This window comes from Aotus nancymaae, unplaced genomic scaffold, assembly GCF_030222135.1.
Source record: "Aotus nancymaae isolate 86718 unplaced genomic scaffold, 86718_ANA_hifiasm-v0.15.2.pri h1tg000016l, whole genome shotgun sequence".
Taxonomy (NCBI): Eukaryota; Metazoa; Chordata; class Mammalia; order Primates; family Aotidae; genus Aotus; species Aotus nancymaae.
This window is the reverse complement of record NW_026988428.1, coordinates 30,286,639-30,299,196: the sequence shown is the minus strand read 5'-3', so window position 1 is coordinate 30,299,196 and position 12,558 is coordinate 30,286,639. Positions and strand designations below refer to the sequence as shown.

Here is a 12,558-nt window from a genome sequence, read left to right as displayed (position 1 = left end):
TCCTTATCAAGACATTGAGAGCCTACACAACCTGTGCTGGGCTTACCGCCTTGTGTGGGAGTATCTTTCCCTGTTGCAAGCTCAGTGTAGGCTCTTTTGTTCTGCTTAAGCATGTGGGTCACATGGCAGATGGCTAACACCTATGCTATAGCTGTCCTCTGAGGAGACAGGACAGGGTCCTTCTACTGTGGCCAGAGAGGGGTGCACTTAGCCAACTGCCCTGCATTTACTGCTGGGAGAGACCATACACGATGTGCCCTTCTGTTTTCTGTTGTTGTCAGGGTTGAAGACAGCAGGTGCATCTCCGGGCAACCACTGCCGCTGGCCGTGGAGGACTGATGCATACTGTTGAGGCTGATCTTACTCTGTCTCCTCTCTATGTAAGGAAAGCTTTGTTCCATCCAGGGTTTGCATTGTGTTTCCCTGGCAACTCTAATACCAGAGGCAATGGGCAGAAGTGTTTAGAGTCCTTCCCTGGGTCTGGTAACCAGTGCAGCATGTTCTGCTCAACAGATTTCATGAAGACAGCCCACAGTCAGCCACTGAAAACTCATCCTGAGCTTGCCATAAACTCAGACTCTTAGTTCTTTTTCACGTATTTCTCTTGACACACAAATAACTGCTCTTCGGATACAATGGGGCATAAAAGTTATACCTATTATAGTATTGCTTATTAAAAAATAACTACGTGCTTAAATTTCTAACTTTCAGCTATGTATTTTACTAACAACCAAAAACTATCTGATCTGATCCTGGAAGCTACTTATACTGGGTATTATTGAAACATAAATATTTGGATTAAAGTTCCTACACTGAAAACTTTTCTTTGTTTGAGGGTGATAGTATCTAACCCAAAATGTCTTTGGGAAGAAATTGGTATATGCTTCGTCATTGAAGTTTTTTTGTTTGTTTTTGAGATGGAGTTTTGCTCTCGTTGCCTAAACTGGAGTGCAATGGTGAGATACCGGCTCACTGCAACCTCCGCCTCCTGGGTTCAAGCAATTCTTCTGCCTCAGCCTCCTGAGTAGCTGGGATTACAGGCGCATGCCACCACGCCCAGCTAATTTTTTGTATTTTTAGTAGAAATGGGGTTTCACCATGTTACCCAGGCTGGTCTCGAACTCCTGACCCTCAGGTGATCCACCCGCCTTGGCCTCCCAAAGTGCTGGGATTACAGGCGTAAGCCACTGCGCCCAGCCGTCGAAGTGTTTTTATCTAAGGGACATACATCAGTATGTCCTGACTATGATCCCTCTGCTTCTAGTTTTGCCTCTTTCATTCTATTCTCTACACTGTACCCAGAGTAACTTTCTAAAGTGTAAATAATGATTATGGTATCTCTGCTGAAATTGAATGACTCCAGTTGGTTCAAAATGAAGTTCAAAGTCGTTATCATGGAATACAAAACATTTTATGATCTGATTCCCTTAATCCTCACCTTTTATGCTCTGGCCAAATAAACTTCTTTCTGTTCCCCTATTAGTAGATCTTCCTTTCTCCCTCCTCTCTAATCTTGGAACATTTTATTCTCTCTACCTGGAATATTCTCCACTTCTTGTCCCACCTCTACCTGGTGAATTTCTCCCTTTAGGTTTCAATTTGGATGTTTCCTTTTCCACAAAGTTCTCTAGTATTGGGTCAGATTACCCAACCAGTGTCTCTACAGTATCATTTACTTCCCTCATCACACCCAAAATACATTGTCTATTTACACATAGTACGTCCCACCTAATTGTAAGCCCCATGAAGGCAGAGAGAGATTATTTCTTTATTGTCCGTAGTTGTTAATGTTGAATGAATGAACAAATCTACACAGACTTCTGCCTAAATTCAAATCTAACCAATCCCATGTAAAAATATGGATTTAAACCACACCCAATTTGAGTAAGATGTTGAACATATACTTCCTCTCATTCCATTTGAGAATCAAGAGTAGCAAAACATGTCATACTTGTCCTCACAGATCCAAAAATTGGTTTGCTGTAAGTTTTCCAGGAATCACCACTGACAGTCTTGACACTGAATTGATAGGATCTCCCCGGACGAAGACCATACACAATGCGTCCTTCTGATTTTCTGTTGTTGTAGGGGTTGAAGACAGTAAGTGCATCTCTCGGCAACCACTGCAGCTCAAAGTCGTTGTATTCTGTCCAGTCTGGGGGCCCCTTCCATGTGATGGCCAAGGATGTGTTTGCAATGTCAGCAAATGACATAAGACTGGGAGGACTTGGAGCTGAATGTAGGAGAAAGTGAAAACCACATAATCACATCCACGCCATAACACAGACAAATAAGATTGTGAGCAACGTCAGACACACTTTTAATGTGCTTTGTAGGAAGAGGTAATATGATAATAATATAGTAGCAGGAACTTTCATTAATAGTTTTTATTATGTGTAAGGCATTGTCCTCAAGCATTTTATGTATTTTCTTTTCTTTTTTTTTGAGACAGAATTTTGCTCTTGCTGCCCAGGTTGAAGTGAGGTGGTGTGATCTTGGTTCACTGCAACGTCTGCCTCCCAGGCAGCTGGGATTACAGGCACCTCAGCCTCCCAAGTAGCTGGGATTGCAGGCATCCACTACTATGTCTGGCTAATTTTTGTATTTTTAGTAGAGACGGAGTTTCCTCATGTTGGCCAGGCTGCTCTCGAACTCCTGACCTCGAATGATCTGCCCACCTTGGCCTCCCAAAGCACTGGGATTACAGGTGTGAGCCACTGGGCCAAGTCTCATGTACTTTTCTTAAACATTAATAGTCAGTTCTTCCTTACCAGGGTGCTGTGGAGCATGAGTCTGCCCCAAATGGGTTACAAATGTATGAAGGTATTAATTTCATCAGATTTTGGGGTATAGGGCTGAGATCCACAATGATATCCAATTGCAGATAGCCTTGTTGATTAACCCCAGGGTGGCAACAGGTGTCTATGTATGCCCATGACATAAAAACAGTTAGGAAGCACTGGGGATAGCCATGCAGTGATGATGTACATGATTATCCCCACTTTGCAGATAAGAGAACTGAGGCCTAGCGATGCTTAGTGACTTGCCCAGATTCACAGAGCTTAGCTAAGGACTTAGCTCTTTTGGACCAAAGCCTTGTCCTTTATCTTTTATACCACAGTCCCTTCCCAAGTTCAGGGGCTAGCACCGGGTATATCATTGGCTTTATCTCTTGTCATTAGAACCATAATTAAAATGTGTCTCTGGAAGCTACTTCCCACCATCTCTTGGCTATTGGCACCTGGGCTTCTCACCTGTTCTGCTCTCCGCTGTGACTTTATTGCTGAGATCTCCACTGTGAGTTACCACCCACAGTGTGTACTTCCTTCCGGGAACAAGGCCGTGAAACCGCCACTCCGTCAGGTGCTTGTCTTTCCAGTTTTCCTTCTTTGTGCCATTGGGATTATAGAGAATCAGCTCATAAAAGTCAAAGTCCCCAGAGGCTGGACTCCAGCTGAACCAAAGGCTGTCTGTCATGTTCCGATTGGACCCCCTGAGATGACTCACGGAGGCTGGAACTTAAACAGAAGAAAAATTCTTACTGAGAGTAAAAGAGAAGCAAAGGCATTTTGGCCCACGGGTGGGAATATGTGCTATGCTGGGCCTATGGGTGAGTTGTACATATTGTAGTCAGATCTTGCCTACATTTCAGGCCATTTACCTTTAGGGACATATGGACTAGAGATACAGTGCAAATTAAAACAAAACAAAACAGGTGGTGACTTCTAGATGCTTGCCACATGTGCCCTGATAAACATGTAAAATGATATCTTCATAAATGATCAATAAATCATTGTCACTTAGCTCATAAAAAAGGCTCAGAAAATGTGCATACAAGGTTCCAGCTCCACCCAGTGTGGCCTATCTCACTGCAGCCACCATCCCATAACACCCTCTCTGGGTCTCTTTATGTCTTCTCCACCCTCCTTTGGGTTCTCGGTTCTCTTGTGCTCTTTCTTATAAAATCTGTATTAATACAACTTCATTTAGGAAGAGAAGTGTTAGCAGTCACTCCTATCATTGTACAGATTAGTCATGCTGCCACCCATCCCAATAGCTTTGCTATTCTTTGGAGAGTGAAGACTGTTGCCACATTGAGGGACCTTTAAGCACTGATGAGCAGGTAAGGAAAGATGTGCAAAGGGCAGGTTGCCTCGGAAATGATACATCTAGGCAATTCTATTTGTGGTTTAGGCTTGTTCTTTTTCACTCCTTTCAAAAGACCAACTGAGAACTTCTGTTGGGTGCCCTTGGAATACATGGCTCCCCTCACCTTTAGGGCTCTGCTGAAATGCCTTCTCCTGTCTAAAGCAGTTGCTTGTCCTGCCAAGTCACTATCATGACTCATCTTTTTTTTTTCATAGAATTTAAGGCATTCCCAAATCATCTCCCTTGGATGATCTGTCCTGGTCCTCTCCCCTTCCTGCTACTGCAGAGTTCTCCGAGGGCAGGGCCCTTGACTGTCTTGTTCACTGTCATATTCCAGCAGTGGGCCATGTGCCTGGTACAGAAGAGCACCTAAAAACTACTGTCAAACGAGAAAAAAGAATTGTATAGGTAGGCTGGGCATGGTGGCTCAGGCCTCTAATTCCAGCACTTTGGGAGGTCAAGGAAGAGGACTGCTTTAGCCCAGGAGTTCAAGATCAGCCTGGGCAATATAGGGAGACCCCCATCTCTACAAAAAATAAAAATTAAAAAATTACAAGTTTGTCCTGTGTGGTGGCATATGCTAATAGTCCCAGCTACTCGGGAGGCTGAAGTGAGAGGATCACTTGAGCCCAGGAGGTCGAGGCTGCAGTGAGCCATGATGATGTCACTACACTCCAGCCTGGGCAAAAGAGCGAGCACTTGTCTCAGAAAACCAAACAAACAAAAAAAAAAGAAATTGAGTAGGAGATAAAGGACTCAAGTTATGGGAAAAGGGTAAATTCTGTTTCTTATTTGCAGCCCAGGGAGATGTCTCTCACCTTCCTGGAACTCTGTGCTTTCATTTCATCTCGTGCTGTTTCCATTTCACAGCAGTCACTGCCTGTTTGTGGAATTTGTGTTTGCCCTTCTCTAGTCCTGGTCTCCTCTCCATCCATTTCTTGTTAGAAAGCTTGAATTAAACTACAATGGGTTACAACCCTCTTGTCAGTTTGATGGCAAGAGGAGGAACCACATTCATTTTTAATCAAACCCTAGGAAGTAAACAAGTGGAGGCAAAAGAGCAGAAGCCATTGCAAAAACTGGCCACAAATTATTCACACGTAATCAAAGGTGCGGTTTAGTGTCAAACAGCCTGAAAGTCACAAACTGCATATAAAGCTACATCCTGAATAGAACAGGAAACTACGGACCAACCAAGGAAAAGCCAGTGAATACCCGGACAATTCCCCCGCTATTCATTACTGGTTGGGTCTTGGTCTTACCTGTTCTACCAAATATGAAAGACTCATTAGACAGCTCCCCACTGTGAGTTACAATCACCATTTTATACATTCTGCCTTGTAGCAAGTTCTGGAAAGAGAAGCTCTGAACTTGCGGGTCAACTTGCGCTCTCTCCTGGAGATTCCCATCTGGGTTGTACAAAAAGATGTTGTACCAGCTGAGCTCCCCCTCTGAGGCGGTCCAGCGGAAGGACAGGTGCCTGGTGGAGTTCTCTGTGATCCTCAGATCTGTGACAGCTGCTGGGACTGGAAAAGGACAGGAGCAAGAGAATGAGGGAGGGAAATGCAGTGAGGAGAAGGGGGCAGGTGGGAAAGAAAGGGAAAAGCAAACAGAAAGAGGGAGTTGGATTCAGTGATTCGGGAAACAGAAACAATAGGAAAAGCCAAAAGCATTTTACAAAAAGCTTCATGTTAGAATTTTGCAACCCCTTTTGGACTTCCGTGCTACCTCTTGGCAAGGTCAAGTGCTGCTAGAAACTGCCTCCTTGCCTGCTGGCACAGATGCTGCCTGATTCCTCAGAAGGCTTAAGATGCCAGTAGAAACAGAACAGGACATCTGTCTTGATTTCACATGAGTTCTCTTTCTTCCACCCCAAATGCTCTTTCTCAGGCTCTCTGCTTTCTCCTCTCCTTTTGCCAAGCCCTTACGAGTTGTTATTTCCCATGGATGCATCCTTTCTTTCCTCCATATTCTACAGCACTAGCTGAGCAATCAGTCTCATTCAGTTTATGGCTTTAACTAACATTCTGGTCCAGATCTTTTTAGGTCCAGCTTGCTTCTCTTCTGAGCTCAAATCCATATTTCCAAATGCCCACGGTCCCCTCTCTCTGCAAGTCATTCAGACATCTCAAACTCAATACACGACTGGACTCTGGATTTTTGCCTGCCCTCTCTCCTCCTGCTTCTTTTGTCTCAATTAATGGCATCATCTTCTACCGAACATCCCAGGTAGAAACTCTGGAATCTTCTGTTCCTCTTTCTATAATCTGCTCAGCCCCCAAGCACCACCTCAGCTAATGCAAAAATATTTCTTATCATATCCGCTATTCTTCACCAGGGCCCCTGCATTCGTTCAGCTATTGGTCCTTATCATCCTGTGACTGCAGTCATGTCATGACCCCCATACCTGTTCAACTGCATCCTCCTACTCTCATTCTCGCTCACTCTGTTCCAGCCATATGGGCCTCTTTACTGTTCCTCCAGCAGGTCAGACACACACCCACTCGGGTTCTTTGCCTTGCCATTATCTCCACTTAGAAATACGCAAATATTTGCATGACTTTCTCATTTCTTTCAGATTTATACTCAAATGTCACTGCCTCAATGAAGTCTTTGGGGACTGTGCTATCTAAAATTGTAAGCCCCGGCCAGGCATGGCAGCTCATGCCTATAATCTCAACACTTAGGGAGGCTGAGAAGGGTGGATCATCTGAGGTCAGGAGTTCAAGACCAGCTTGGCCAACATGGTGAAATCCCATCTTTACTAAAAATACAAAAATTAGCCGGATGTGGTGGTGCGCACCTGTAGTCCCAGCTACTCTACTCGGGAGGCTGAGGCAGGAGAATTTCTTGATTCCGGGAAGTAGAAGTTGTGGTGAGCTGAGACTGCACCACTGCACTCCAGCTTGGGCAACAGAGGGAGACTCTGTCTCAAAAAACAAAAAAAATTGTAAGCCCCTTGACCAGGTGTGGTGGCTCATACCTGTGATCCCAACACTTTGAGAGGCTGAGGCAGGTGGATCTCTTGAGCCTAGGAGTGCGAGACCAGCCTAGGCAACATGGAGAAACCCTGTCTCTACAAGAAAATACAAAAATTAGCTGGGCATGGTGGTTCATGCCTGAAGTCCCAACTACTTGGGAGGCTGAGATGGCAGGTTCATTTGAGCCCAGGAGAAAGAGGTTGCAGGGAACTGAGATTGTCCTAATACACTCCAGCTTGGGTGCCAGAGCGAGACTCTGTCTCCAAAAATAAAAAATAATAAATAGATAAAATTACAAGCCCCAACTCTTGCTATCCCACTTTCCTGATTTAATTTCCTTCTTAGTCTTTATTACCACCCAACCTCCTATATCTTTTACTTATTTTGTTTATTGACTTTCTTTCCCACTAGATTATAAGCATAATGACCATGGGGAATTTTTATTCACTTCTGTATATCTAGCAGTTAGAACAGTGCCTAACCTATAGTAGGTACTCAATAATAAATGAATTAATAGGTGGATCTCACCTCCGATTCATTTCCACTCAAACAATTCCCCCATGCGCTTTGATTTCTCTTTCTAAAGGTACAACTTTTTATTAAAACAATTACTCTCTGGCTAAAAAATTTGTATTGCTTACAGGATAAAGAAAAAGCCTCCTGAGGAAGACTACCAGGCACCCTCTAATTTGGGTCTAATCTGGCTTTCAGCCTCACCTTTCCACCATGCAACACACATTTCAGCCACCCACAACTTCTCCTTTCTCCTGTTCGTACCTCCTGGCCTTTGCACAGGACAGGCTGTCTATACAAAGTATTGTACCTTCTCTCCATGTGGAGAATCCTTCATGACAGTACTGAAACATCACTTTTATGAAGATCTCCCAATTCCACCTGAACTTCATGCTTCCCTGAACGCCAGACATCCCTCTCTTATATGTACTTTTTATCACAATGAATTGCCATTATTTGTCCATGTGTCTGTCTTGTCAGTCACCTCTTTAGAGGATGAGAAGCATGCCTGATTCATTTTTCTGTCCCTGTCAACATAACCATCCCCACCTTCTGACCTATGTACTTAATAAATAAGTAATCAATCAATTAGGCCAATGTAGTTGTCTGAATAATGACCCCAAAGATGTCCATGTCCTAATCCCCAGAACCTGTGAATATGTTACCTTCTGTGGCAAAAAGGGCTTTGTAGATGTGATTAAGTTAAGGATCTTGAGACGAAGGAATTATCCTGGATTGTCCGGGTGGTGACCAAGGTAATCACAAGAGTCCTTAAAAGATGGAAGAGGGAGGCAGGAGAGCAGAGAAAGAGATGTGAGGTCACACGCAGAGATGGGAGCAATGCCATTGTTGGGAGGGGGACACGAGCCACGGAGTGTGGGCGGCCTCAGAAGCTGAAAAAGGCAAGGAGTGGATTCTCCCCCTAAAGTCTCTACAAGAAACGCAGCCATGATGTCTTGATATCAGTCCCCCAAAAATAATTTACAGATTCTAACCTCAGAACTAGGAAATAATAAATTTGGGTTGTTTTAAGCCACTAAGATTGTGACAGTTTATTACAGCAGCAATAGGAAGCTAACAGCACCAATATTAATGAAAAATCAGAATCAGAGTGCGGTGGGCTGAATCCTGTGTGAATAGGGCAACTGACATGGAAATGGTAAATCAGGGTGAATGTTCCCAGTGTGTCAAGAGATAGATATCGTCTCCCAGTATTGCTTCATCCCTCTCACCCTATGGTTCTTCCACAATAGTAGACACTGGCAACATGCAATACAGAACATTATGCTGTGTTCATTACCTGTTCGGCCTTCAGTCTGGGCTTCCTTGCTAAAGAGGCCTCCACTGACAGTGAGGATCTGTATCTTGTATTTCTTGCCTGGTGTTAGATCTTCAAATTTGTGTTGCTTAGTGGTGGCTGGCTCTGACGTGTTGCGCATAAGGATTCCGTTGTCATTTAGAAGCAGGATATCGTATCTTTCTGCCACACCGGCAGCTTTTTGCCAACTTACTATTAAGGAATGACTGCTGTATGCATTGTCTGCAATTACTCCTTGGACAGATGCTGGAACTGCAGAGAGACAAGTGGAGCAACAAAATGCATGTTCTATCACTTAGGGTAAAGTAATCAATTGAGAAAAACTCCTGAGTCAACTGTAGGTAGAAGATGATGCATTTGCTTTATTTGTGTGGCATTGACACTTTCTGTGGGCCCTTATGGAGAAAAGAGGAGAAAGGATTTTTTTGACTTATCTCTACAACTACTTTGATTTTCCATTTTTTTCTCTGAATTTAAATAGGAGCTCAAAGTTAAACAGATAGAAGTTAGTGAAAATGGCCCTGATAAATATGCAGAGTGGTGCATACCCATGAATCTAGAGAGTGAAGAATGCTGAACAAGTTCATATTCAGTGAATGTGGGTTTGACAGCTGGATTATATCTCTTGTTTGGACTTTTATTGCTAACATTAACTAAGGTCAAAACTTCAAGTCTTGACTTTAACAGTAGTATGTACTAGTATGTGTACTATAGCTCGATGTGAAAGCAAAATAGTACTCTTTGCTATTATAATATTTTCTGTCCTAGGTTCATTTCTTTTCTCATTCTACATAATCTTCTTAGATTTTATCCATGTCCATGGTTTGAAGTGTCAACCATAAGGTGACAGACAACTCCCAAATTTAAACTTTCAGTTCGGATGTTTCTCCTGCGTTTACAAATTACATCTTTCCCTGAATGTACCACAGACACCCAACACTCAAGACATCCAATGGACTCATCTCCCTCCCACAATGTTCCCATTGTCTTTTGTTTCTATCTCTTTGTTCAAGTCAGAAACTTCAGTTGTCACTCTCCCTTGTACATAGAATCAAATACGAGCTTTATTTCTGTATCCTAAATCTTCTCTCTCCGGAATCTAGCCACTCTCTCTTTGTGTTCTGCCACTACCTCAGAACCTATCACATCCTTTAGCAAGTATAAATGGGACCTTACGTTATTGCGACTGCCTCTTGACCAGTCCCTTGCTTCTTTGCCTCCCACTCTTTCAATCTGCACACTCTGTCTAGCATATTTTGATAGCACTCCCACGCTGATGGCTCTACAGTGGCTCTCCATAATTCTAAAACACCTTCACAGGCAAACAAAGCTCTTTGTGATTTGGTCTATCTACCTACCCTGCCACATGGCTCACATTTTTTATTTTAGTATACTTTCGTTTTTTTATACTTTTAGTAGAGATGGGGTTTTGTCACATTGCCCAGGCGGGTCTCGAATTCCTGGACTCAAGCAATCCACCCACCCGGTCTCTCAAAGTGCTGGCATTACAGGCATGAGCCACCCTGCCTGGCCTTTATTCTACTATGCTAAATAAGGTGTAGGTCCCCAACTGTGCCATCCTTTCACTCACCTCCAGGGCTTTGTTTTTTGTTGTTGGAACCAAGTCAATTTATACACTTCACCTGGATGACTTCTTAGTATTTCTTTATTTCCCCCTGAAAGCCTTCCCTGGCTTTTCTTGTTTGCTCCTCTAACATTCCATAACCACTTTTATCTTAGCACTTATCATGTTGTATTGTCATTGCCTTTTTACTTTTCTATCTCCTTCACTAGATTATAAAGTTCTTGAGGTCAGCAGCTCTGCCTTGTGACTGAATGCCCACTTTCTAACACAGGGTTTGTTACAGGGTTAAAGACATGCAGATATAGGTATAAACACAGATATGAAGTAGAGGCATAGCAGGGCATGGTATAGAAGTCTCAGGCCCCACAACTGAATAAACGGTTATGAGAATAGGAGACATCTAAGAAGTATTGTGTCACAGTGGAGAGGGCATGAGCTTTGGGGCCAGACAGACCTAGACTTAAATTACAGCTTTAGGTCTTATTATGTGTATCCTTGATACTGTTTCATAAGCTTTCTGAGCTGTACTTACCTCATCTGTAAGCGGACTAGAGTGTGACTAGAGATCATTTTAAAGCCTGGTATATGGCAGGTGCTTGTAGCTTATTTTTCTTTCAAAAATAATACATGAATAGTGATATTGATGTAAATAGATATATTATTCATTCGATACTTGTTTTTTTAGCTCTACTGGGTAAAATAGATGACACAGATGTGTACTCTTTCTTAAAAGGTAGAGCTTTTGAAAAATGCATAATTATAGAAGTCTCCTTATTAAAATTTATGTATATATTTATTTATTATTTATTGAGACAGGGTCTCACTCCAATTGCCCAGGCTGGGGTGCAGTGGCACGATCACGGCTCACTGCAGCCTTGATCTCCCAGGCTCAGGTGATTCTCCCACCTCAGTCTCCTGAGCAGCTGGGACTACAAGTGTGCACCACCATGCCAGGCTAATTTTTTGTATTTTTAGTACAAACAAGGTTTAGCTATGTTGCCCAGTCTAGTCTCAAATTCCTGAACTCAAGCAATCTACCTGCCCTGGCCTTCCAGGGTGTTGGGATTACTGGTGTGAGCCACCGTGCCCAGCCTGCTTGTTAAAATTTAAAATTTTTTTGTCCTTTAGCAAGTATAAAAATGTGTTCAAATAATTAGACTTCTGATTCCTTTTCATTTGTTTTGAAAATCTCTCTTAAGAGAAAAATGCAAAGAAAAAATAAGAAAGGCTCTTGAAATCACATTGAATTGTACAAACTTAGGTGGTTTTAAATTTTGATTTGTGAATAGCTGAGCCCATTCGCAGTCCCGTTTCGGAGAACCAAGGGGCATTCTGCAGTCTAGCCCTTCTCCAGGTGGATGCTTACCTGTCCGTCCACCCGCATTTATCTGATTCTTCAGGGACCCACTGACTGAGGCAATCATGATCTGGTACTCCTCCCCGGCCTCCAGTCTGTGGAACGTGTGCGCAAAGATGTGCTTGGGGACAGTCTGAGAGTCAACCTTTTGACTGTGCCTGAATGCTGACACCGTGTAGGAATCGACATCTCCTCCACCAGGAGTCCAGTTCACCGTCAGACTATCTGTGGCTCCATTGGGAGAAATGCGAATATTTTTGACAGCACTAGGAACTGGAAAAGAAAACAAATTTAAAAGTCATCACTTGGAGATTGAACTGTTGAAATTTTTAACCAGAGTTTTGAATGCTTCTGATGTTCTGGCCCCCAATGAAAGAACTCACGTGAAAAAGAAAGTAACGGTTTGCCACTTTTGTCTGATTTTTCTGTGTGAACTGAAGTTGACGGGGGAAAGCTTAGGGAGAAGTCAAGGCCGGTGAGTGGAAATGAAAAATACTAATTATATAGCGAGAGGCTAGTCAGGGTGCCTTGGTCCAAGTTTTGGTTTTCTCACTCACTAGCTGAGGGACTACAGGCAGATTATGTAACATCTGTAAGTTTCAGTTTCTTCATCAGGAAAAACAGCAGTGATGATATAGTAACCAACCCACAGAGT

General features: G+C 43.1%; 1 protein-coding gene across 4 annotated transcripts in view; it reads right to left on the bottom strand.

Moving 5' to 3' along the window:
- Positions 1–12,558, bottom strand: part of PTPRB (protein tyrosine phosphatase receptor type B) — a 120,179-nt gene that overhangs the window by 36,790 nt on the left and 70,831 nt on the right. For all 4 annotated transcript variants that reach the window (XR_001105522.3, XM_012441335.3, XM_012441336.3 and 1 more), the window contains 5 exons: positions 11,913–12,176; positions 8,944–9,213; positions 5,412–5,675; positions 3,255–3,518; positions 1,952–2,233 (listed from right to left, as the gene is read on the bottom strand). Coding sequence is in view for 3 of the 4 variants with exons in the window: in XM_012441335.3 (XP_012296758.2) it covers positions 1,952–2,233; positions 3,255–3,518; positions 5,412–5,675; positions 8,944–9,213; positions 11,913–12,176 (1,344 nt within the window). In the remaining variant the exon portion in view is untranslated. The remainder of the gene's footprint in view (positions 1–1,951; positions 2,234–3,254; positions 3,519–5,411; positions 5,676–8,943; positions 9,214–11,912; positions 12,177–12,558) is intronic.